This window comes from Leptidea sinapis, chromosome 37 (assembly GCF_905404315.1).
Source record: "Leptidea sinapis chromosome 37, ilLepSina1.1, whole genome shotgun sequence".
Taxonomy (NCBI): Eukaryota; Metazoa; Arthropoda; class Insecta; order Lepidoptera; family Pieridae; genus Leptidea; species Leptidea sinapis.
Genome location: NC_066301.1, coordinates 1,869,003 through 1,896,349, shown reverse-complemented (window position 1 = coordinate 1,896,349; position 27,347 = coordinate 1,869,003). Strand labels below are relative to the sequence as shown.

At 36.9% G+C, this 27,347-nt stretch overlaps 1 protein-coding gene across 1 annotated transcript; it reads right to left on the bottom strand.

Annotated features, from left to right (window-relative positions):
• Positions 1-389: 389 nt before the first annotated feature.
• Positions 390-19,844, bottom strand: LOC126975693 (uncharacterized). Its single transcript, XM_050823696.1, has 7 exons — positions 19,829-19,844; positions 19,535-19,749; positions 15,786-15,942; positions 15,234-15,354; positions 12,875-13,006; positions 11,906-12,119; positions 390-2,137 (listed from the first exon to the last, which is right to left on the bottom strand). Exons 2-7 carry the CDS (start codon positions 19,695-19,697, stop codon positions 1,983-1,985), a joined length of 942 nt encoding a protein of 313 aa, XP_050679653.1. The 5' UTR covers positions 19,698-19,749; positions 19,829-19,844; the 3' UTR covers positions 390-1,982.
• Positions 19,845-27,347: the final 7,503 nt, after the last annotated feature.

Sequence of the window (27,347 nt, the reverse complement as noted above, 5' to 3'; positions counted from 1 at the left end):
TCTAGCCGACATCCTGTGGAAAGGAGCCTCCCACTGGCTCGCTCTATCACAAGGTGTAGTCCGGAAAGCTAGTTGACTTTATTCTTGCTGCCCAAATTCCACCTTTGTTCGTACTCAACTTATCTATATCAATATCATTCACTGGATACTAGAAACTTCTAGAAACTTTCTGCCACATAAAACCGAACCGTTCCAGGATTGTAAGATAAGGATACCTTCAAAAAAAGCGTGTACACCTTCCTAAAAGACCGGCAACGCAATTAATTTTTTTAAACGCTTTTTCATAGGATTACTAAGATTCAGATCTTTTATTCTTTCTTATTAACATTTCAGCTTTCTTGAGCAAAAAGCTCTCAGACAATTAATAGAGACATTAAGCAGACACAGGAATCTATAAATTATTTATTTAATCCACCAAATTATAATCACAACAAACAGGTACAATAATAAAATTAAATAAAATTCACTGAAGTGACCGAATAATTAAGTTAAAAATACCTTACAAAAATTTAATAAAACCCTCGAATTACTTAATAGACATTATGATTTACTTTAACAATCAATTTACAAAAGCAAATGATATTAATACATATACATATTAAACATTGCAAACGCATTAAAACACAAATTATCAATTAAAATTCTATATTATGTCGGCGTGAAATATCTAAGGCGAAAGGAAAGGGTGCTACGCCACCTAGCGATGTGTGGAGAACTAATTGAATGTCAGACAGTATTTCTGGAGACTCTGAATAAAAACAGTCCCTGGATCTTTGTAGAGTGTTTAAAAATACTTTTCTTCTGACATTGCCTTTCGTCTCAGACTAAGTATAGCATATAAATGTAACAAGACAACCTAAAATGATTATTACGATCAAGATAAGTCTTTGTAAAATACTTAATGTTAAGTTAAATCTTAAGAATTTTATCGTGAAGCTTTGAAATAAAAATAAAATGTCCGTCTCCGTTACACGCCATGGAAAATATGTAAGATAGTTTGGGTGTTGGGTAGACTACAGTATCAGCGAAGATCTCAAAAATGTTATTGCGCAGGTAGGAATGCTGAGCTCTTAGTTATGGGAAATTGGATATTTCCAATGTTTGTTGTGGCAGATATTACAATGATGCCAACCCAGCGATGCTAAGTGAGTCATAATATTCCTGCCAGTAATCTTCAAGAATAAACGTATTTCTTCCTCAAAAATCAGTAGGCTTCTACTTGCTGCATTGCTTGCTTGTCTGAACTGAAAAGACTTAATGTACTATCGTACAGACCAACTGACAGCCCGATAATGCATGGCCATTTTGATTTGTCAATGTGTCCGTTAGCTACTTTGTTTTTTTTTTATTTAATAAGGGACGAGACGAGCAGGACGTTCAGCTGATGGAAAATGATACGCTCATAACAATGCATTGCCGCTCAGGATTCTTGAAAAAACCCAAAAATTCTGAGCGGCACCACAACTGCGCTCGTCACCTTGAGACAAGATGTTAAGTCTCATTTGCCCAGTAATTTCACTAGCTACGGCGCTCTTCAGACCAAAACACAGTAATGCTTACACATTACTGCTTCACGGCAGAAATAGGCGCCGTTGTGTTACCCATAATCTAGCCAGCATCTGGTGAAAAGGACAGGTCAGTAACGATAACAATAGCATCACTTTCCTATTCTATCTTGCTTTTAGAAATGTTTTTCCTTCTTTCTTATTATTATTATTCGCTAGTGTACTCGTATTGAAAGTCTAGGTTCTATAGTCCTAACCATTCATCGTTAATTTGCCTTTCAGGCGGTAGCAAAAACAACAAATTTTTAAACAAATTCATCTGCATCAATACAAATCGTATTCGTTTCAAGAGATTGTTTGACTGTGCCACTTTTAATAATTATTAAATAGCCATCCTCTGTGCTTTTCGATCTCTATATAAAAATACATAAATTATCATTAATAGATGTAGATAATGTCTTCTACTTCCATTTTTTATTAGTCGATGCTCAAAGTTTTGAAGGAACCAGGCATTCCCATGAACTCAGCATCGGATTTATCACTCAGCCGAAGCGATTCATCAGTTTCTGCTTTGTCCAAAGTTTTCAAAAATTGTATGTGTTCTTCTGTGCAAAGTTCCTTGAAATTCGCTTCTACAACAATAAAATCAGTATTTAATTTAAAAACTGTATAAGCACTACTTACTACATCAACAACTACTTAATTTAAAATTATTTGTTTTTTGTAAAACTTAAATAAATATACAGCTTTTTATAAAAGTACTACATATTGTTATTATCTTCGTAAATTTTATTGTGTAGCTGGATTATTCGGGCCATAATTTCGATCAACATATATATATATGAAAAATTATGATCATTACCTCATGCGAAAATTTTACAATACCAAATCAAATATCAACCTAATAACATTTCATCTATTAAATGTAAGAGCGACCCCCATAAGCGACGGCGACGACAAAGCAACACGATCTCAATACATCTCATCACTGCGATTTGGAACTTGGAACGTAGGTACCATGACGTGCAGAAAAGCCGAATTAAGCGACATCCTTAAAAGATGGTAAGTAGATGCATGCTGTGTACGGTGGAAATGGAAAAATCAAAATTAATAGGTCATGGGTACAAAATCATCTATAACGGAACCATCAGCGGTCAAAATGGCGTAGGAATAATTCTGTCTGAAAATCTACCTCAGAGACTAATAAAGACTGAAAGGGTAAGCGACATTATTATGGCTGTAAAGATAGCCCTAGACAAGCAACTGTGTTTCAACATTATATCTTCATATGCATCACAATCCGGCGCTGTATCCCTTTACACAAGCGTCACCCAGGGCGCCGCCAGCCGCAAGGCAGAGCAGAGAAGGTGGAGTTCACTCCAACCTTCAAACCTGCGCCGCCTCCGAAGGTAAACGCCTGGGCGAGGTCTCCTCCGGCTGCCAACGCTGCCACAGAGGCCACTCTCGCGGCCCCCGCGCCCCTGCGGCCTCCGCTAGCGTCCCGCCCGGCGGCGTCGGTCCCGCGACCGAGGCCACCGGCGCCCGCGTCCGCGGCAACAGGTAGCAAAGGCGGCAGCACCTTTGCGTTCATGTTCGAACTGTCAGAGATGTTCGACATTGACGAAATAACAGCCCTGGCCAGCAGGCTCGATGCTGTCCGGGAAGACCCGCCGTCGCTCCTGCAAGTTATGGCAGACAACGGCAAAATATTCCGTGCCCTCACCGATATAGGGCTAAAGTATAAAAACAACATTCGCGATGCCTAATTACGTAAGCGGACGGGTTAAACCACATACGCTCCGTAAAGCGTATTTTAACGCCCAAGGCCTTAAGCCTCAACTAGACTTGGTGAAGGAGTTCGCTCACGAACATCAATTAGACCTATTCTTAGTGCAAGAGACATTTTTAAAACCACGTATACGCGATCCGCGTATCGCTAATTATAACTTAGTTAGGAATGATCGCACCACCCGTATGGGCCGCACCCTCATTTATTTTAAAAGGTCTCTACACTGTATACCTATAGATCCTCCGGTCCTCACTAACATCGAGGCCTCTGCCATCCGGGTCAGTATGGCGAATCACCAGCCGATCACTGTTATTTCAGCTTATCTTCCGCCGTCGAAACAAATATTAGACACAGATATAGAAGCATTACTCGGCCACGGGGCCGCAGTCATAGTGGGCGGCGATCTTAACGCCAAACACTCCAGCTGGAACAGTAGAGCCACAAATAGAAACGGAATTTTATTAGACTCTCTCACAGACACGCGGAACTTTTCAGTAATAGCACCCGACGAACCAACACGTTATCCGGATAACGTCGCACACCGACCCGACATTCTAGACGTTGCGTTACTTAAAAACGTAACGCTCGATGTAAATTCAATCGAGGTTTTTCACGAATTAGAGTCAGACCACCGGCCCGTCGTCCTAAATCTAGGCCCACCGGTTAACTTTCAACCACCGACGAAAACAGTGATCGACTGGCAACGGCTGGAAAAGGATCTCGAGTCTATCAAGTCCGACGACCTTGACCGTATACCGGACGTCATCGACTCGGTCGACACGGCTCACAGTGCTATCTCTCATGTGACGTCACATATACAGAGTAGGATCAAGGCCTGCTCCAGGCAGGTTCCGACGATGCAACCGCATCGCCTAAACCTGCCTCCAGAGGTCAGGAACTTACTCACACAGAAGCACAGAGCCACTAGACTTTACGACAGGTATCCGTCGGTCGAGAATAGGCGCCACCTCCGCTACCTACAGCGGGTGGTACGGGAACGTATCGCGGAACTCCGCGGCGAACGTTGGGACCGCTTGCTCGGCAACCTTAAGCCATCACATGTGGCTTTCTGGAAGCTGCCTCGCGCGTTCAAACAGGAGCCGCCCACTGTCATGCCTCCTTTGGACAGACCGGGACTGCAGCCGGCGCTCGATGACGATGAGAAGGCTGAATGCCTCGCCGATAGTCTCGAGTCAGTGCTCTCCAAATGCAGCAGCCGACCCGACACACGTTGACGAAGTTGATCGTGAAGTTGAACGTCGCTCCGCTCTGAGCCCTTCAGGCGAGGTAATAAAACCCACCTCTTACGAAGAGGTGAAGCAAATCATTAAGGAGCTTCACTCCAAGAAGGCCCCGGGGCCCGACACTATAAACAATAGGGTTCTTAAAATCCTACCCTCGACCCTTATTACTTTATTGGTTACCATTTTTAATATTCTATTGTCTAATAGCGCGTTCCCCGAACAATGGAAGGATTCCATTGTTATCGGTATCCCAAAACCCAATAAACCTAAAGCTAATCCGAGTAGCTATAGGCCTATTAGTTTAATTAACTCGATCGGGAAACTTTACGAAAGATTAATTCTCGCGCGTCTTCATCATTACATCGCGGAGCTTAACCTGATACCCGACATACAGTTCGGATTCAGAACCGCTCACTCGTGTCCCCAGCAGGCTCACCGACTCACCGAGTACATTCTCATACGGCGTCAATTTCACGCTACCACGGCAGCCGTGTTTTTCGATGTCGCGAAGGCCTTCGACAAGGTATGGCACAACGGCTTAGTATTCAAGCTGTATCAACTGGGAGTGCCAGACAGGCTCGTGCGCATCATTCGAGCCTACCTTACCGATCGCTCCTTCCGATATCGAGTAGAGGGCACCCTATCCTCACCCAGACCCATCAGGTCTGGCGTGCCACAGGGCTCGGTCCTCTCTCCCACTCTTTTCTCGCTCTTCACGAGCGACATTCCCAAGTTTCCGAGTGTCCAGCTCGCTCAGTACGCTGACGACACGGCACTCTACTTCGGCTCCAACCGCTCAACCTTGAGCAAGAACATTAAAGTGCTTCAAGCCGCCGTCGATGAACTAGGCAACTGCTTCAGAAAATGGCGGATTGAAGTGAACCCCACCAAGAGTGCAGCGGTACTCTTCGGTAACGCGAATAGCATCCGCGCTAAAAAACAACCGACTGACGTTATTAAACTGTATGAAACACCCATACCGTGGGTGAAGGATTACAAATACTTAGGAGTCACGTTCAACAGCAATATGAACTTCAAGAAACATATTGATACGGTATGCAATAGAGCCCGATTTGTCCTCAGTCGCCTTTATCCACTTGTGTGTGGGCGAAGCAAACTTCCGCTCAAACACAAAGTGACGCTGTACAAAACCATCGTACGGCCCATACTGTCATACGCAAGCGTCGTTTTCGCGCACACCCGACCGAGCTACTTACGACGTTTGCAAGTAGTTCAAAATAAATTCACGCGCATGGCAACCGGAGCCCCGTGGTTCATCCGAAACGTTGACCTTCACCGCGACCTAGAGCTTCCGACAATAGCTCAACACTTTAAAGAGATCTCGCGACGCTTCTTTGACAAGGCGCCTAACCATCCCAACATCTTGGTTAGGAAGGCATGCGGGTACACCCCCCTTCACCATAGTCTCAACCCAATAAGACGTCCCAGACATGTAACGGTAGACCCGGATGACGACATCACCATCGCGAACGCGACACCCACACAAACACCGACACAGACACGCACACACCGCCTTCGCAGGCGTAGGCGCGGTCAACCACCGCAAACCACTGGCACTCGTCACTCTGACGATGGCCAGCGGCCCGCACCCTAGATACACCACACATTGTTTTGATACCCGACGAGACGTTAGTCCTCGTCCTGTAATCGCTTCACTACACTCACTCATACACGGACTGACTGACGGACTGACATACACCACTTACACAATCACAAACACACTCCACAAACAGACACAAACACAAACATACATGCACACAAACATTTACACTACGTACATACATACAAACACACATACATACAATCATAAACACATACATACACACTTACATACATTACACAAAACATCACCACACTCGCCGGCGAGTGTGCTCTTATCACCTTTTCATCTTTCATCTTCATTTCATCTTCATTTTCATTCTCTCTCCTTCCCACAAGCACATAGCCGGTCTGAGGTTCGAGTCTCCTTAGGAGACGCCCCGCGGCTGTTGTTGCGTAGTCTTTGCGGCCTCCACGGCCCACGTCCTACTTCGCTGTGAAAGCCAGAGCTGCTAACAGCACAGAGGAGGTTTTAGTCGGTATGGGGTGTCCGCTTACGCGGACACTCGAGTCCGACATATTGCGCCCCGTTCCGGGGCGTAAATACGTAACAGTATTTCCTCCTCTCAAAAAAAAAAAAAAAAAAAAATGTATCCCTTTGTCGTATCCCTCGATTCGAGATCACTTCTCTAACTGCCACAGCTTGTATTGGCATACTTGGTCGATATATCGAGTTCCGTGGTCACTTTGAAGAGAAAGCCAAACTGGCCCCTAAAAAGCTTGGTGTACCGAGTAAGGCGAGACAGTACTTCCCTAAAGCGCCTGCAACTTTATGAGGCGCAAATTCTGCCTCACATGGAGTACTGTTCTCACCTTTGGGTTGGTGCTCCCCAGTACCAGCTTCTTCCATTTGACCACATACAACGAAGAGCGGTTCGAATCTTCGACGATCAAGCCATCTCCGATCGGCTTGATTCTTTGGCATTGCGTGGAGATGTGGGTTCTCTCTGCATCTTATACTGCATTTATCACGGGGAGTGCTCAGAGGAGTTCGGGTTGATTCCAACGGCTGAATTCCACCACCGGACATTACGTGCAAAGTACCACCCGCACCACGTAGACGTCTGGCATTCCACAACCGCGCGTTTTGTTAGAAATTTCTTGTCGCCCACAGCCACTTTGTGGAATCAATTACCGGCTGCGGTTTTCCCGAACAGATCCGACTTAGGGATCTTCAAGAAACAAGCATACTCCCACCTTAAAGGCTGGCAACGCATTTCTTGACACACCTGTTGTTGCGGATGTCCATGGGCGGTTGCCTCACCTCTCCCCATCCCGTGAGCCTCTTGCCCGTTGTTCAAAGTCAAAAGTTTGGTATCCAAGCTCATGGCCACTGTTTTTTGGTATTGTCAAGGGATTTTTGAAAACTACGATGAATGGGGATTTTTGTGCCGCATTGCTGACAAAAGTGCGTGAAGTGGTATCCTGTTTTTGATGCCTTACTAAACTCAGCGCGAGTTGCAATGCGTGCCCGAGATTATACAGGGTTTCACTTCACAATATTATAAACCTAACACAATCAGTAATTACAGCTATATTTAATTTAATCAACGTAGAGCCTACTAAAAGACCCTACAATACACATTTATAATAATAAATGAAATGCTAATAGATAATGTAGTAAAAATAATCACAACAAAATATAATATTATTGGTAAAAATAGTATTGGTGCCAGTTACCACTTCGTTTGATAGTATTCATTTATTGAGTAAAAACAATATTTTTTAATATTTTTAATAATTTAAATTTAAATCTATTTAACACTGTCTCCTCTCTTATTTCTTTTGGTAACTTATTAAATATTTCTACACACATAGCATGACAGTTTTCTTGGTACAAAGTGGTTCTTACGTGGGGTACTCGAAGTCTCGTAGGATCACGCGATGGAAAGAAAGAACAGTCGCCCAGCCGAGTCAATAGATTTGAATTTTTCTTAAAAAATAAGCTAGCCTCTAGTACGTAAATTTCGGCTACAGTCAGTATATTTAAATTTAAAAGTAGAGGTCTGCAGCTATCGGAGGGCCCTATATCAGCCACAGCTCTTATACATCTCTTTTGAGCCAGTAATATTTTGTTTATGTTTGTGGAGTTACCCCATAGCAAGTTACCATACCTAATTATACATGCTATGTAGCCATCCATGATAGGAAATAATTGCAGCTTCTTTTGATATAGTCTTTCTGGTGCGCCTGAGAGCAAAGATAAATTTAAGTATCCTTTTAACTAGTGATTCTATATGAGCCTTCCAGTCTAAATTTTTATCTACAATGATACCAAGGAATTTTATAGTAGGGACTTCTTCAATTGATTTACCTTGATAACTTATACTCTTAAACTCATGATTCGTGTTCTTGTTACTAAATTGAATTATATTGGTTTTTTCAATATTTATACTTAGTTTGTTTCTTTCCATCGAATTAATAATTGTTAAGATTTCATCTTTTACAATTTTGTCATTATTTATTGATGGGTTAAGGTTAGGTATTAGAAGAGAAACGTCGTATACAAAAAGTATGCATTTTCGTGATGTAGAATTTGGTAAATCATTTATATATATAAGAAACAGCTAGGGCCCTAGAGTGCTGCCCTGTGGTACACCTGAATTTGAATAAGTCTTGACTTGGATTCATAAGCCATTATACTATAATTTTGTCCACATTTTGTTATATGAACACTTTGTTTTCTATTTTTAACATAAGTTTGTAGCCAGTTCAAAGTAATTCCCCTTAAACCATATTGATAACATTTATTTAACAATATATCATGGTCAACACAGTCAAATGCTTCAGTCATGTCAAAAAATACGTCTGTAACTCTTTTTTTATCGTCAATATATTTTAAAATATGATTCACTAAACAAAATGTTGCACTTTTAGTACATTTTCCTTTTTGGAATGCGTATTGAGCCTCACATAAAACATTAAATTTTGTAAGAAACTGAACCAGTCTACTTTGCATTAATTTCTCATATAACTTGGATAGGATCGGAATTAGTGTGATCGGTCTATGGTTGCCTGCATCTGTTTTTTCACCTTTTTTGTGGACTGGTCTTATTATTGAATATTTAAGTTTTTCTGGGAATTTTCCTTGGGAAAAAGAAATGTTTATTAAATATGTGTTAAATTATGTGATGTGTTTATTGCAGCTGCTACTTCATCGTGAGTGCAAGGCGTCAGATAAATATAATTATTTACTGATTTAACTTGTTTGTAACAAATATTGGTGTGAGTATTTTTATAATTAATTGATCTGTCGCATTCGCAAATATTTTATTATTTTTTAATTAGAATTAGAGGTCAGCAATTTCTTGAGGGTTACTTATTGTAGTTCCTTTGTATATTAATTTATCGATGTACGCGGAGAAAAATTTATTGTCACTTTTGTTTTTGGTTAGGTCCCAAACAGCCTTGCACTTATTTGATGAATTCCTTATGCGTAGTTTACTGTGGTGGGTTTTTACTCGCAATATACATATTTTAAGAAGTTTACCGTATTTTTTGAGTAACTGTTTTCGATCAGGATGCTTACTGAAATAGTAGTTTTGCATTAGCTTCCTTTTTTAACTAACATCCAAAAGGAGGAGGTTTTCAATTCGATCGGTATTTTTTTTATGTATGTACACCTATTACTCTGATATTTATGATTGGATTTACGTAATTCCTCTTTTGTTTGATGCAAAATATGTGCCATTTGGTCCCATAAAAAGTTTACATAGTTTGGCCTAGCAGTTTTCATTTTATGAACATTTATATGAAAATTTTCGTCTACCTGGATGACATAGTTGTTTTCTGTGTACGGCTTTTTTTTGGAGTTTTCATTTAAGTTGATTATATATTATTGTAAACTGACACAAAACGTAAAAAATAAAAATAAACTAGGTTTAAAAAACCGACTTCAAAAACTGAAAAGTCTCAAATAACTAAAAATTTTATTTAATACACCTCGCAAACCTTTACCTTTAATATTAATAAAATACTATTATTTGTATGTGCTACATTTGATGCTTTTGATAGCTTTGAAGTCGGTGCCAAGCCAAATGTAATAAAGGTTCCTACACTCGCCACGCGTGACTTTGAGCGGGATAGCTTCGTCTAGAAAAAATAACTGCTGCTGTTTATAATATTAAGTTTTATTTTGTTTAGGGCTTGGCACTGACTTAAAACCTATCAATAGGTAGCACGTATGAATAATAGTATTTTATTAATATTAAATGTAAAGGTTTGCATAAGGTTAGGTGAGGTGTATTAAATTAAATTTTGAGTTATTTGAGTTTTTGAAGTCGGTTTTTTTAAACGTAGTTTATTTTTTTCTTGGGATAACTGGTTGCAAGCAGGCAGTGGGTTAAATTCAACTGAGTTCTCAAATAGGATGCAAGCTCCACCTCCTTTCTCTTTTGTCTGGAAAAGGAAGATGCAAGCCAGTTACTTTTTAAATGTATATTTGTTTCATCTCCTAACTTTACAAATGATTCAGAAAAGCATAGAATATCCATGTGCATATTTTTGTCCTCGAACACATTGATTATATATTGATTATAATACTTAAAATAATTATTTAACATTTTTAAGTGAAGTGTAGCACTTGTTATGTCGATGAGAATCTTGTATGGGTTAGTGTCATTTTCACCAATGTTAAACTAAGTAATTATTTTCTTAGTCTCTGGCAGATTAACAACATTGAATTAATACTTCTGTCAATGCAAACGGTTTCAAAGTTGGATAAACAGAATATCTTACATAATTTGTCTTAGTCCTTGATTTAATAAGGCGTAGCACAGGGCCCGAACACTGTTGGGTACCAATTATTGTTATCATGCCTTTCCCATGATGAGTAGCAGGTTGATGCTGCAGATTTCTACAAATTTCATTTTGTTCCTTTCTTTCCATACTGTTTCTGTTCATATTATTAAATATTTTGGTTTTCTCCTCAGTATGTATATCATTCTCAATTTCCAACCCCAAGTCGATGCAGCTATTGTTTATATTATTATTGAATGGGTTTTCTGAAGATATACCTATGTCTGTTTTTGAGTTTAAGTGATTTGTATCTGGTTCCTTTTTTGTGGAACTTTTAGGATGACCATCACAATTTTTTTTAAGGTAGGTAATTATAATTTATTTTTCTGTAGCTAACCTTTTTAGTGTATTTATTTCCAAGAGTAGGTTTTCAATTTCGCCACCGCCTCCTTCAATTCTATAACCTCATATGCATTACGCGTTGATAGGTTTGGAAGAATTTTTGATAAATAATCAGAATGTGAAGATATAGTCGATGAATTCAATGATTCCCTGAGTTGGTTACTTTTTTTCTTAAGGTTACAAAGTCATCAATATTGTGTTACCTATTTTATTATAAATTTAATATAATATTATATGTAGGTATTGCTAAGTGTAGTCAACTATAAAAACTAAGTGGTGATACTATGGGGACTATTTTTAGGTTTAAGATCAATTAGCTCACTTCTTTGACACCTTTTCAGTTACTGTTAAAAAGTCTAAATGTCAATACTGCATAGTTATTTTACTTTTCTGTTCAGATATTAATATTATAAGCTTGGTACAATAAGAATAACACACAGAGTACCCCTACAACCTGTCTTTGTTACTTTTACATTAATATTGTGTGTCTGCGCAAAATACAACGATAACGAAGCGGCTCTTAATAACCTTAAATATTCTTATATACTTATTATCATCACACTTGCCTTTCAACACAACTATAGATAATATTCAAAAATGTAACTTACCAGATAATTCTGCAATGCTTTTCTCGTCGCCTTGGAAGTCGACTGGAAGAATTTCTTTTGAAATATATTTATGCAAAGACTCCACACTGTCATGTATAACAATTCTCTTCACTAATTTCTCTGTTAATGCCTGCTTCACAAAAGACAGAATAGTGTCGAATAGTTTAGAACCGCTGATCATATGCAAGCATTTGAGTCTCACCCCAATTGCTTCCTGAAAAAAAAATTGCTTGGATTAACGTATTATTATTTATTAATAATATAATTTACTCGACCAATTTCGCTTCAACATGTACACCTATGTACGAACGTCCAGAAAATATTATTTTAAATGTTATTTTTTACCTCACAGATTATTTGACTCAAATAAACCAGATTATTTAAGTGCACTCATATAAACCTGTAAGTACGATATAAATAAATAAAAAATAAAATATAAGTTCGAGAAAACTGCTTTTATTGACATACCCAGAGTAGAGCACTACCTCAACGCATAGCATAATATGAGGCGTACAATTTTTTATATAAAATGGTTACAATTATTATCATGTAACGAGTAACCCACGACCATGTTCGCGTAGATTTTGTTTAGGTGGCAATCTAAGAATTAAATGTGTCTATTATGACAATAAAATAGAAATTTCAATTATGCCTATTATAGTTCCTCTCTATAGCTATCTACCAGTAAAGTCCTGCCAATATCTACCAACGTCCAACCTAATCAGTGACAATCCACAACAATGACGCAGATAATCAAAAAAATATGGAAAAAATCGTACTCTGCTATCATGTACCTAGTTTGGGGCAAGATAATTTGTGTAAGAGTGTGTCATTATTATTATTATTATGTAAATTCAAATATTTTTATGAAAAAAAAAGATTTTTTTATATTTAGCTTACAATTTAATTTAATTGAAATGTTTTGCTTACCTACTATCACATTAGAAAAATATGTTAATATATACTTACCAGAAATACTGAAGCGACTTTGTGCATTATAAGTGGATTTAGTTTTGTAACCACTCCAAATGTGTAGTTCCTAGCATCGAAAATGTATTCATATCCTGCATTATAGTCACGATTAAAAAAATAATAAAACATCTGCAAAATACAAAAATAAATGTATTAAGAGATAGTCAAACTTTCGAGTTCAAACAGTTGTGTGTAAACACAAGCGATTAATAATCTCGTCACTTGATTTATTTATATTGTTTGTACTTAACATTACGTACAGTAATTATCAATATCCAACTATCTTTAAATCATCACTAAGTGTCACGGGAGAATAGACAAAGATAGAGAGAGCGCAGCAATCTTTTGTACTCGTACATATATTTCCTATATTTATATCCTGCAGGTGTTTTATTTGCATGAAATTGAACTAAATTATAACATGTCTAGGAAACTATAATATGTCCCATCGACAGCTGCAGACCTCTATTTTTAAATTTAAACATACTGACTGTAACCTAAATTTACGTACTAGAGGCTAGCTTATTTCTTAAGAAAAATTCAAATATATTCACTCGGATGGGCGACTGTTCTTTGTTTCCATCGCGTGATCCTACGAGTCTTCGAGTACCCCACATTAGAACCACTTTGTACCAAAAAAAACTGTCATGGTGGGTGTGTAGAAATATTTTATAAATTACCAAAATAAATAAGAGAGGAGACAGTGTTAAATAGATTTAAATTTAAATTATTAACACAATTAAAAAATATTGTTTTTACTCAACAAATGATTATTATCAAACGACGTGGTAACTGGCACCAATACTATTTTTACCAATAATATTATATTTTGTTGTGATTATTTTGACTACATTATCTATTAGCATTTCATTTATTATTATAAATGTGTATTGTAGGGTCTTTTAGTATGCTTTACTTTGATTAAATTAAATGTAGCAGTAATTATTGATTGTGTTAGATTAATAATATTGTGAAGTGAAACCACAAAAATATTTGCATGTCTGACAAGACGAAATATGTGCCTGCTCTTAATTTTGTAACATTTTTCCTTGTGAATGTTACTGGTAAATAAAGAACTTTGACTTTGACTTTGAAAAATAAGATTTTATTTATGTATTGTAACATTGTACAATTCAAGCTCGGGGTATAAATATATATACCAGTAGGAGGCTCCTTTGCACAGGATGCCGGCTAGATTATGAGTACAATAACGGCGCCTATTTCTGCCGTGAAGCAGTAATTATAGTAAGTAGTCAGTGCATGAAGCAGGGCTGTGCCTTAACATCTATGTCTCAAGGTGACGAGTGCAATTGTAGTGCCGCTCAGAATTTTGGGTTTTTCAAGAATCCTGAGAGGCACTGCATTGCAATGCGTATAAGTTACCATCGGCTGAACGTCTTGATTGTCTGGTTCTTTATTTTCATAAAGAAATATAATGATAGTATCTGAGTTATGTAGTTTTATCTTAGGACTAAAGACTATTTAGATAGAAACAAAGATCTATTTCGAGGGATGCAATATATTATGTTATTCCGTTATTATAAATTTAGAACAAATAATGGTGATACGCATCAGGGAAAAAACCTTATTATTAATTTTGTTACGCTGTTATCAGTGCATGATTCCATCTTAAAACAAACCGGATTATTAACGTTTTACAAAAAAATAGTAAGTATTATTCATAATATTATAGAAGCAATGTTGATGAAGTTGAAGTAACTCACTAAGGCTGTTTATAGTTGAGGTTTAAGTCAAATTTAACGTTAACAGTAACGCTGCGGGATATGTTGCACCATCGTATTCATATAAAAAGTGAAATATCAAGTAAATATCGAATATTTATTTGAAACTTTTGACTGCATTTATCAGGGGGGGTGTTGAGTAGAGCTGTTTGAAATGATTGCTGCCGCCGAACACTACTTTCGCACGAGACGCCACAAATTACAAGTGGGAGGCTACTTTGCACAGGTTGCCGGCTAGATCATAGGTACAACGGCGCCTATTTCTGCCGTGAAGCTGTAATGTGTAAGCTTTACTATGTTTCGGTCTGAAGGACGCCGTAGCTGGTGAAATTACTGGGCAAATGAGACTTGACTCAAAAAAACTAGGATATCGTCCCCAGCATTTAGACGCCTCGCGTTCCTGTACCGTGCGGTTTGTAAGGAATTTTCTTCCACGCACAACTAAAGTTGTAAAATAAGCATACCTATTTTTCCTTAGTTTCTGGGACGATACAACATGGATACCTTCAAAAAAGAACGTACGCCTTTCTAAGAGGCCGGCAACGGCAACGGTGATCACTTAATATCAAGTGACCAAGAAAAAAGTGGTAAACCTACGACATTAAGTAACTTACCGATACTAAATATCTATACATGTCAAAGAATTCAATACATTCCAGTTCATTGGGGTTGTATATACTTGCAATTATAACACGGTAGTTGTCTGATGTTGGTTTTGGTAGTACGCAATAACGACTGAAATGAAAACAATTATTTTATTATACATTCAGAAAATCGTTGATTAGAAACAAATTATTTATTTAATAGAATTTGGCGTTGTTTTGCGAAAGCCCTGCTATTTAAATTATTAGAGTAAGGGAATGCGAATTGCACCTAGTATACTCAATACTTATTGATTCGTTTATTTTCTTAAAATAAAAGAAGCAAACAGTTATGTACAATATTTAATATTAAGTTATTATATTGAATATGTTTAATAACTGTTTTACGAGAGAAATCTAAAGCTTCAGCTTTCGTGCTTCCACTAGTTCGCCTTTCAAGGCGGGGAGAGTGTTTAATACCACAACAGTAAAGAAAAAATTACATTCACCAGCAAAGTTTAAAAAACAAAAGCATGTGGTGGAATAAAATAACCCTGTGATAATCGTAAATATATTCAAACTTACTGCCACTTATGAAGCGAAATGAATTCATTTTTCATGTCGATGTTCTTGAGCATTTCTGGCATTATCTTTCTCATAGTACATAATCTATCAAAACGTTTCTTAGTTATCTCCACAGAACCTTTACTCGATAGAAGAAGCCGCTCAAGATATTTTCTATCTGGAAATGTTTGTACATAATTAAGTATTTTGAAATATTTAGTGTATCGAGTGGTATGCATGTCTATCGATCTGCTGCTTGCGGCTTAAATACATGCTGGAAGCATTGCAACACTTTTTCATTCTAGATTTTTTTTTACTATAATAGTGTAGCCTTTTTAGTTGTCGTCATCTAATAAAATCTTGGGTTACATCCAACCAGTTCAGTCCACCGTAACACGTTTAATATTATCTCTCCAACGCATTTACGGTCTTGATTTTGGTAACTTCTCCCCAAATTTGCCACTCTTGACCCTCTTACATTAGGAACATTATTTTCTTGCAAAGTAACCAGTCCATTGCTACCTTAGTCTTGACATGCTATTGACAGCTGCGGAAACATTGTATACCTACTCGTAAATGGCCACTGGATATATTTTGTTTCATTTTTTGAGTAAGTATGTGGTTGGAATGTTCCAATAATATACTTTTTAATAACAGGAAAACTGCTGGATTGATTATATTTTGATGTAACGAATTTATTTTTATATGAACTCTCTAGATCTATCAAACTTGAGCTATTGTTTTCATATCCATATATTTTTTTTGTACAAGGAAATATAGTGGTATTTTTATTTATGGTTTTAGGAGTAAAAAGGACCAAAAAAATATGACGTAGAGAATAATATCTATGTCAGAGTTTCTGTTTTGTTTCACTAAAAGCATCAGGAGTAATAGTAATTTATTTGAAAGATTTGAAGCTTTGAATTGATTATTAAGTTTTGCATATGACTGATCGAAATATGGTATATAATAATTAGGCTGAAAAGCTGATCGAAAATCAGAAATGCAACCTTCATATTATATAATTAAAAAAAAAAAAATTCACAATAAGTATTTCAAGCAACCAAATCAGTGGTAAATTCAAATTATACGAATGATAATATGCATTTTCGTGCATCAACTAATTTCTTCCATACCTTTTTTATAGAAGATTCAAAGATATGTAATATATGTTGTATTTTTATTTATTTAAAAATAAATGAACATTTTTTGCCTTCATGTTATTGGAACAATTTCATAGTATACTATTGCAAGACTAATTTTATTAATTTTACGACGCTTACAAAGTATTCATTTAGCATGTAGCGTGTTTCTTTTGTTCGTGCCATAACGTTTTACTAAAATGTTGACGATCATACGACTTTTGTCACGAATCCTTTGTTTTCAGATTAGATCATATTAATGATGTATAATTTTAATTCCTTTTAAGTATATTATAGCAAGTCTGGAGAACCTGTTAATATTCCAAATGTCAGACCTAGTTTGAATTAATTTTGGTACATATTTGAATTGGTTGTAACCTGGATAAACCCATACCATCTTATTCATATGTAGTAGTGCCTGTTACTTCATTAGCTTGGACTTAGCTTATCAAGCTGAAATGGAGATGAGGAAGGAGTAATGGACAAAATAAATTTTGAATTGTTACGCTACTTATAAAACTAGAAAAAGGAAAACGATATATATGATGGGAAGATGATATTAAAAAAAAATGTCATCATCAAATGAAATTAAGGAACTTTCTTCACTTTTTTAAGGGCTGGCAACGCTCTTGTAATTCCTCTGGTATTGCAGGAGAATATAGGCGGCGGTGATCTTTTACTATCTGGTGACCCGTACACTCGTTAGTCGTCTCTTTCATGAAAAAAATAATAGAGTCGCAAGAAATATAAAGGAATGGAGAAGATTGGAGGAGGCCCGCTGCCAAACTCGGTATACAGATGAGTTTTTTGACGCGTCGTCTGACCCCACAATGATTCAGGATTAGATAATTTATTCGTCTAGAATCTTCTAGAGTCTAGAATAGGTTCTCAACGTGGGCGATAACGCCCACTTTTGGGCGTTTGAGACTTTCGGGGGGGCAGTAGAAGACCCAGAGAAAATAAGGGGGCATTGAGATGGCGCGGATGGGGCGTGGGTAGATTAAAAAATATTGTGCAAAAAAATGCAAGAAAATACTCTAGAAAAAACATATTCTCAAAGTGGGCGGTGAGCAAAATAAGGTTGCGAAACTATGGCTCTAGACAGTCTCTTGTTAGACAACCGATAAAAACAGGCGAAGAATATTAGTGTAACGTGTGTGATAAGCTAGGTTTACACTCGCGATTTCAATGACACTTTGTGATAGTGTGAGTGCATTTCTCAAAATAGAAGTTAGTTTTAAATTAATTTTTTTCGACGTTTTCACAGCTGTCTTAGTCTATCTAGGCGTATAACGGCCGTTCCCAATATTCAGTCTATCTCAGGTAGCTTATTCTCTGGCCTACTTGAGATAAAAATCGTAACTATTGTTGACTTTTCTGTCCCAATAAAGTTATCGATGGTAACTCAACTTACAACAGCGATAGAAGTTTGTATGGAAATTGCAATTCACGCGTCCTAATATAAGGCGATAAGAATGACTTATCGGGTATATTGGGACAGCTTCAGATTATTGACAGCTAATTACTGACAGTAGAACGAAGTTATTTATCTCTATCTGTAGATAGTATATTGGGAAAGGCCGCTTATGATATAAGGATTCAGCGATATCAACTAATATTTATGTCAAAATAACTGTTAATACTTCTCATTACAGGTTTAGTATTATTATTATTTAATTATTTGAGAGAAGACGAATATGTCGTCTGAGGATGCAGTCTGATGATCTGGATGTAGTTTGTGTTTGTTTGTTTTTATTATAACGAGTTGTTTGAACTGATTGCGCTGACCGCAGCATGTTGAGGCTATCAATATAAAAATAGATTTTATTTATGCGTTTATGTACACTTTGACTGGTCGGCTGTTGACCCGATGTTATTGTTGACTTTGTAATTAAAAATATTACAATAACCGAAAAATTGTTTTACGATATTTGGTTTATTACTAAAGCACAAGATCACTTCCTTGATATTATTATATATTATAACCACTTTTTAGCACTTGCATTGAAAAATAATAGTTAATATGACGAGTACTAGGACAATAAATAATGTATACCTAACAAAGATAATTAAATAACATAGTTAAATATATTAAAAGAGAACAATAAATATTTTATTAAAGTCAAAGTCAAAGTTTTTATTTGCATAAACATGTAAGATTGATGTTACATAAATATTATAAAGTACATGTTTGCCACATTTATGACGTGCAAATTTCATAAAATACCTTTCTAAATCATTAGTAAGTAACAATAATATCAATTCAACAAAAGATTAGTAGCAGTATTATATAGTATATAGTCAAGTTTTTAGTTGAAAATATTCGTCTAATGAATATAAGCAGTTTTTACTAAGGTATATTTTCAATTTAGATGAGAAATTCCTATTTGACGATACCACTCTTATTATTTTTCGGATGTGATTATATATTTTTATGCATATTCTAGACATTAACTATAAATAAATATCTAATAATAATATAAGAATAAATATCATCTAACTTTTTCTTTAGAATAACAAATTAATATTTCTTGACTTGATCCCGCCAACGCACACTTCTGATGATTATAAAAATTAAGGTAATATTTACAGATTGGCCCATAATTAAAAACAGCAAAACATTCTCACCGAATTCCTTAACGACGAAATGGTTTTGTTTCCTTATCCAATCCTCCAAATTATCCAAATCTTGTTTTAGTTTATTCACGTCTTCGTAATTAAATACCTTACGGACATTCTCCATCTGTTTGTCGTTAAATAAAAGAATTGGGGATGGCCTTAATTTGTCCATTTTGGCTTGTAAAAGAAATTTATTTCTCTTTGAAAAATGTTGATGAGAATATCTGGCAAATTGAAAATAAATTATATTATTAAAATAGGCTTACATTAAGCGAGAGTATTAAGTGGTCTTCAAATGATTACTGGAGTCTTTGTAGCAATGTGCATTCGTCATTTGTGTAATAAAAACTTTTATGCGGTGATTTGAGTGGCATTATTATATATTTTTTTTCGTACTCAGCACCGTAAAGTGATAAACGCCGCGGGGTCAACTGATTCGCTATAACCTCGCTTTCATGAAGTGATTTGTCGGACGTTATAGGACTTATAACAAAATGGAATAAATAATATACAAACAAAACAAACACAATATTTACAATACTAAGACTACTTAAAATTAAGACTATCATTACGTGGAAGCGTACCAAGAATAATGGCAGCATTTCCGCGTTGGATAGCTAGGCTGATCCGTTGACCGAAATAGCTGCCAGCGCTTGGGTTTCCAGTAGCCTTATTGAGGCGCGAAGATAGTACTTTGAACGTTCTCCGCGCCTCCGGGCCCCACAGGCCTAGTGTCTCGACACCAAACGGCACAAATATGTATGACTCACTGAGACCGACATATCGTAAATATGTTGCTTGCTGTCTTCGACAGTAGCCCCAGCACGAACTGACGTAACTTGGACATGAGAAGGAGCCAGAGTGTGGACGCAAGTCGCGTCCCACACCAGTGCCCGTGCCCAAGCCACCAGCGTCATTCCATCAGGATGCTTGCCATCGCGGGGGGTAATACCAATAACAAAATACTTTTTACTTACCTGGAAAATATATTATTTACGTTTCTTATAAGAAGACAGGCTGTGTCGAGTTGTGTACACAAGTGAAGGCTGACACAAACGATACATTTTATATATTAATACAACTCCTAATAGTTACCGATTAAGTACAGATACAATTTTTTGTTTGATAAAATAATTATCTTGATGCTTCCTGTGCTGTTAATATTATTTATATTTCTGTTAAGGGCAACATATTATATTAGTTGTAATGAGCATTTTATTCATTAAAATACTCCTAATCTGTTAAATCATTATAATGTCGGAATAAATTAGGTCCTGTGTACTGCTTCAAGCATATACGCTTTAGGTGGACCTCTACATCATAATATGTTGCTCTCTTAACACAGAGTAGGTTAGTTAGGTTTTTATATGAGAGGGGGCAAACGGGCAAGAGGCTCACGGGATGGGGAGAGGTGAGGCAACCGCCCATGGACATCCGCAACAACAGGTGTGTCAAGAAATGCGTTGCCGACCTTTAAGGTGGGAGTATGCTTTTTTCTTGAAAGTCCCTAAGTCGTATCTGTTTGGGAAGACCGCTGCCGGTAGTTGATTCCACAAAGTGGCTGTGCGAGGCAAGATGCCAGACGTCTACGTGATGCGGATGATACTTTGCACGTAATGTCCGGTGGTGGAATTCGGCCGCTGGAATCAACCCGAACAGCTATTCTGAGCACTCCCCGTGATAAATGCGGTGGACGATGCAGAGAGAACCCACATCTCTACGCAATGCTACAGAATCAAGCCGATCGGAGATGACTTGATCGTCGATGATTCGAGCCGCTCTTCGTTGTATAGTTGCGGTCAAATAGAAGAAGCTGGTACTGGAAGAGCACCCGCCCAGAGGTGAGAACATTACTCCATGTGAATTTGCGCCTTGTAGAGTTGCAGGCGATGGCTTTAGTGAAGTACTGTCTCGCCTTACTGAGTACACCAAGCTTTTTTGAGGCCAGTTTGGCCTTCTCTTCCAAGTGACCACAGAACTGAACGTTGCTCGATATATCGACGCCAAGTATGCCAATACAGGCTGTGGCATTTAGAGGAGTGATCTCGAATCGAGGGGATACGACAAAGGGAGACTTTTTAGTGGTGAACGCACAAACTTGTGTCTTCTTAGGGTTGAATTGGACTAAATTTTGTCGGCCCCATTCCGAGACTTTAGACAGGTTAGTTAGGTAACGAAACTTTTACCAACATTATCATCTCGTTACTTTTGTAAGATCGACATCACTATCTCAATGTTTAATGTACACTTATTAAATCATATTTGATTAATTCCTGTACAAATTCAATTTCATCCGCTCAAGATAGGTTTTCAAATTTGACCCTCATAATTATTTTTATACACAATGTTGACTTATGTTAAATTAAAGGTTTGAAGACAAAATTAAAGTTTATTTTTATTAAATTTCATTAAATATTATATTATAATAATAATTTTTATAGTGATGAGGTGGTTTATTATTGTTGGTATTTCCTGTTTCAATTATGAACTTTTTTTGCCTTCGTTCTATTGTCTGTTTATAGTTCGAGGAACAGATGGCTGTTGGGGCAATAAAGTCCTCGAATGGCGACCACGGACCGGAAGACGTAGTGTTGGTAGGCCCCACACAAGATGGACCGACGATCTGGTCAAGATTGCCGGAATGCGTTGGATGAGGGCAGCGCAGGACCGATCGTCGTGGAAATCTTTATAGAGGCCTTTGTCCAGCAGTGGACGTCTTCCGGCTGATGATGATGATGAAAGGTGACTTAGCTAGGATAACCCTTATGGCAATGTTCGATTACCTTAAATACCATCTTACAGGATACTTAAGAAGACGTTATTTAGTGTAGTGACAGAATCGTAGAGTAGTCACTGCTTAATACTCTGTAGAAAGTTTTTGTGTTTACATTTCATCCCTAAAAAATAGTTTGTGGCTATCTGTATAAATAAATACAGCTAAAACTATTAATATGTAAAGCGAACTTAACCAATTTAGCAGTTGGATACCTTTTTGTAATCCCTCTGGTGGGAGGCGGTGGTGATCTTTTGCCACCAAGTCTTTAGGTCCACCAGCGGGAAGCTCCTTTGCACAGGATACCGGCTATATTATGGGAACCACAACGGTGCCTGTTTTTGCCGTGAAGCGGTAATGTGTAAGCATTATCTACTGTGTTTCGGCGGCCGTTTATTGTAATGGGCAGGACGTATCAATTACCATCAGCTGAACGTCCTGCTCGTCTCGTTCCGTACTGTCATAAAAATATCCCTTTTGCAGGTTAATTTTTCAAATTCAAAAATCTCATTACTATAATTATTGTATATCATATGAATAAGTTATATTTTTTTAATTACTTCGTTATTTTTCTATTTTATCAGGAAGTTATTTTCTTTGAATCATTTAGGTATATTTATATTGGTATTTATTCTCATTCAATTATTATTAATCTGGCAATACCTTGACAACAGTCACTACGTCGTGCAAGTGTTTAACCACAAACTGTTTTGTGTTTCACATTAAAAATATCATTAAATATTAATAGTTTACATTCTGTAACGTCAAGGATGAACAAAAATTATGATTTTATGCAGTAGCTATAAGAGAAATAATAATATACATAAATGACCTATGTTTTTTTTGTGGAAAAGGAGGATAAACGAGCGTACGGGTCACCGGGTGTTAAGTGATCACCGCCACCCACATTCTCTGCAACACCAGAGGAATCACAGAAGCATCGCCGGCCCTTAAGGAAGGTGAACGCACTTTTTAAATAAAATAATTTTCTTTCTTCTTTCTTTCCTTTTTGAAGTCCAATGTCGTATCGTCCCAGAAACACCGCACAAGGAAGCTCGATCCACAGCTTTAAGTTAAGTTAATTAAGTTCCTGTAACCCCTAGCTGGGCATCCACAGGGCTCCCCCACCGCGTTGTGTCGTGAGGATCTCTCTTGGTTTCACCCGAGGAAAGACCAGCTTTAACTCCTTTAACAATGTCTTTAACTTTGTCAATTAAAGGTCACCGCCAGATTTTATTTCGACGACCGCGTTTGCGATTTATTTGAGGATACCACTCTAGAATGGACCTCTTTAAATGGTTGAAATCCCTTCGGAGTGCTCGGCTTATCCAGTTCCATTTGCGGTGCTAAGTCTGTTGGTCAATTGGGACTTTATGACACTTTCTCAAAGAAGATTATTCAATAAACGATACTTCAAAGCCTAACCCAGTTGTCCTTAACGATAACTGGAAGTTGACGACATATGAACTAGGTGACCTTTCACACGTACATCAATACGGTCTTCACGTTGGACCGAAATATTTTCACATATTATAATTGATTCTAAGTTGTGCAAAGCTTATCCTTGCTTTGGCGATCCGTGAAGTGACATCCTCTTCAGTTCCTGAAGTCTCTGACACGAGCTCTCGAGATAGAAATAGCAAAAGATTAACCAACCAACAACAAACTGTGATGTTAATTAATAGTTTTAATTTCCATTCTTATGGGAAGTACTTTAGTATTACTTTTTAGGATACTTCTAATATAGCTTTCCCAATACAAACTGTTAATAGGAAGTAGTACAAAGTCCACTATAATTTAATATTTGTTATTATTTTTCAGCCCCCAATTATTCATGAATATTAGCTGCTTTACTTTTTTTCACCTTAAAATTTATATGTTTAAAAGAACAGCATTATGTTGTGTACTTACTATTATAAAAAGTATTCTTATAACCAAACTGTCACTCGGTGACCGGTAACTAATAACAGATAGTAACAAAGAAACCAAACTGCTTTTCGAATAAATTCTCACTAGAGCAACTTCCTAAAATTCTAAATAGCAACTATAACAGTTTTTTTTTATAATATTAAGAAGCATGCGTTCATTCATTCTCATAACAAAAACCAGGACAGAAAGAATTACAGAAGGTATAACATGAACGATAGGCAAGAATACTAATAAAGTAAATTTTGGAAAAGCATTAGACAATTAGACAACTAGATATAATAATAAAGATATCGCATTCATTTGATACACTAAATTTAAGACCGGTGGGTCATCACAATTCTAAGTAGTGGGATTTCCACTTTCTATCCTAGTTTTAGAAGTTGTTGAAGAAAAAGGACTCGATCCTTTCTGTGTACATATTGGATCAACTGTTACAACATATTCATTTATGACTATTTCTGACACGTGAGATTAAAATGTATTGCATCGCAAATTATTTTTCACCTCTCCAGTGAAAGGGGCGCTATTGCTACGTGAAAACTGCATGAGGCAAAGTGATTTAAATTTCGAACCCCACGTGACCTGGGAATTACCCCGCGTGAAAAAAATAAACAATGCGATCCGGTGCGTTCCGAAACTCATTTTAGCCTAGCGTATTATCTCATTGACACAAAAATTTATAATCTTTATTGTTTCTCTTACACTATTGTAACCTATAACACTTTTCTCACTAGTCGTGGTGAAATGTTGTATGTTTCACACGAGAGTAATTTTTTTTTGTCTCGTGCCTTCAAATCACTCACTACTTCAGCAGTCTATATTAGAATCACTAGCTACGCTCGTGATTCAATTCTAGACTTCTTCGTCAATTCAGGATTTAAAGTCAGCACTCGCAGCAAACAATAACTTTGCTCACTTGTTGAACAAATAACTATTTTCTTATTGAGTGCTGTAATAATTGTAAAATAAAATAAAAAACCATGATTTGTGATTTTGTCACAATTTCATGATTTTTTAAGACATGTCTTTTTTGTTAATGTTTTCTTTTGTTTCAGGAACTTTATTTATTTCTATGTGTGTTATATTGTGGATTAAGAATGAACAGTCAATTGATAAACGATATTCTTTACTATTATTATGTTGTTTTTTAGTTAATATTTTATCAATAGAGGCAAAAACTTCAGAGACAGTAATTGCTCGTGATTATTTAGTAACTAGTAAAAGTTAATGTAAGTTAGGCGAAAGTTATTTAAGCAAATCGTAGGACAGATTTAGTTCTACAGCATATGCTATGGGAAAATTCGTCATCAAACAGACGTGAAAGCAGCAAGTCTTAATCATGCATCATATCATATGAGCATGGCTGGGTACTGTGGATAATGCCTCTTGAATGCAGAAGAGGGCTATCCGTACGACAAATGGAATACGCCCATTCGAGTTGCTAAGAAATAAATTCAAAGTTAATAAAATAATGTCTATAAATGAATCGACGTATAACAAAGAATGTAAATATTCAAAAAATAGTGAGTATATTATTATAATACTAAGCAGTAATGTATAAGCATTACTGTATTTCGGTATGAAAGACGCCGTAACTAGTGAAATTACAGGGCAAATAAGACTTGACATCTTTTGTCTCAAGGTAACGAGCGCAGTTGTGGTGCCGCTCAGAATTTTGGGGAAGCGGCACTGCATTGTAATGGGCAGGGCGTATCAATTATCATCAGCTGAACTTTCTGCTCGTCTCATCCCTTATTAATCCATAAAAAAATCTCTCTCTGAGTTTCTTATCGCTTCTTCGCAGCTAATTCGCGATAGTGAAGCCTTAGTAAATTTAGCACATAAGCCTGAATATTGAAAGCGATTATGAAGAAAGAAAATTTTGAATTTTATTGGTAATTCAAAAAGATAGAATGTAATGTAATTTGATAGTGTTAAATTATTATTGATAGACAATGGAAGAATATGGCACGCGTTGTATTGCACTAGAACAGTTCTACCTACTGTGGGTGTCGTAAAAGACGACGAAGAGATAAAAACCGAAAAAGCATCACTATCAACTGCGATCACAAACTCGCCTGGGACGTGCGGCGATTATGGCAAAACCTCCCGACAAACATGAAACATGACTGAAAGTATAATGCCCAGCCCACGGTCACGGCCCGCTTGTCGTTGTGCTCCTCATAAGCCACGGGGCGGGGGAAAAGGGAGTAAGCGGGGGACTAAGAATCCCAGTATCTCCGGCACGGATTAAGATTGGGACAGCCAGACTTCATCTCTGATGACTTCAGAAACGTCGTTGTGTATATCGAGATCCCGTTGTGAAATAGAAGTTCTCTTATGTTGCTGACTGTACCTCGCTTCACGCACACACACTCACTGTAAACATTAAACAAGCTCACACCCACACAACATCATGCGCAAAAACAACTTTAAATAAGTGTACATGAGTTTACAAAATATATGGTATTTGGAAATTCATACCTTTGCGGTAGAGTTTTTAGAATTTGTATTATTGTAGTTTACACAATCATACATAAAATTTTTTCATCATTTATTTGATGACCTGTATAACCGAGTGGTTAGCGATCCTACCTACTAAGCTAGAGATCCCGGGTTCGAATCTCGGTAGGTGCAAGCATTTATATGATGGATATTTGTTTTCGAGTTATGGATGTTTATATGTATTTATGTATGTTTAAGTAAGTATATTTAATTAAATATATCGTTGTCTTGCAACCCATAACACTATGCCTAGGCTATTTTGGGCAAGATAATTTGTGTAAAAGTGTGTCAAATATTATTATTATTATATAGGACACCTAGCGATATATGATCAGTGATCACTGCCGCCCATATTCTCTTGTAACATGAGAGGAACCAGAGTGTTTCCGAACATTTAAAGCCTGGAATAAAAATAAATATTATGTTTTCGAAAACCGAAAACACATACTACAGAGTACTTGGCGAGCGAGGATCGAACCGTGATGTGAGTCAACGATTATAACTATTATATATAATATATTAAAAATAAAATAATTAAGTTAGTTTGATTATATATTTTATATCTTCAATTATGAAAATAATTCTTTAAATTCATTTAAATAACGTAATGTACAG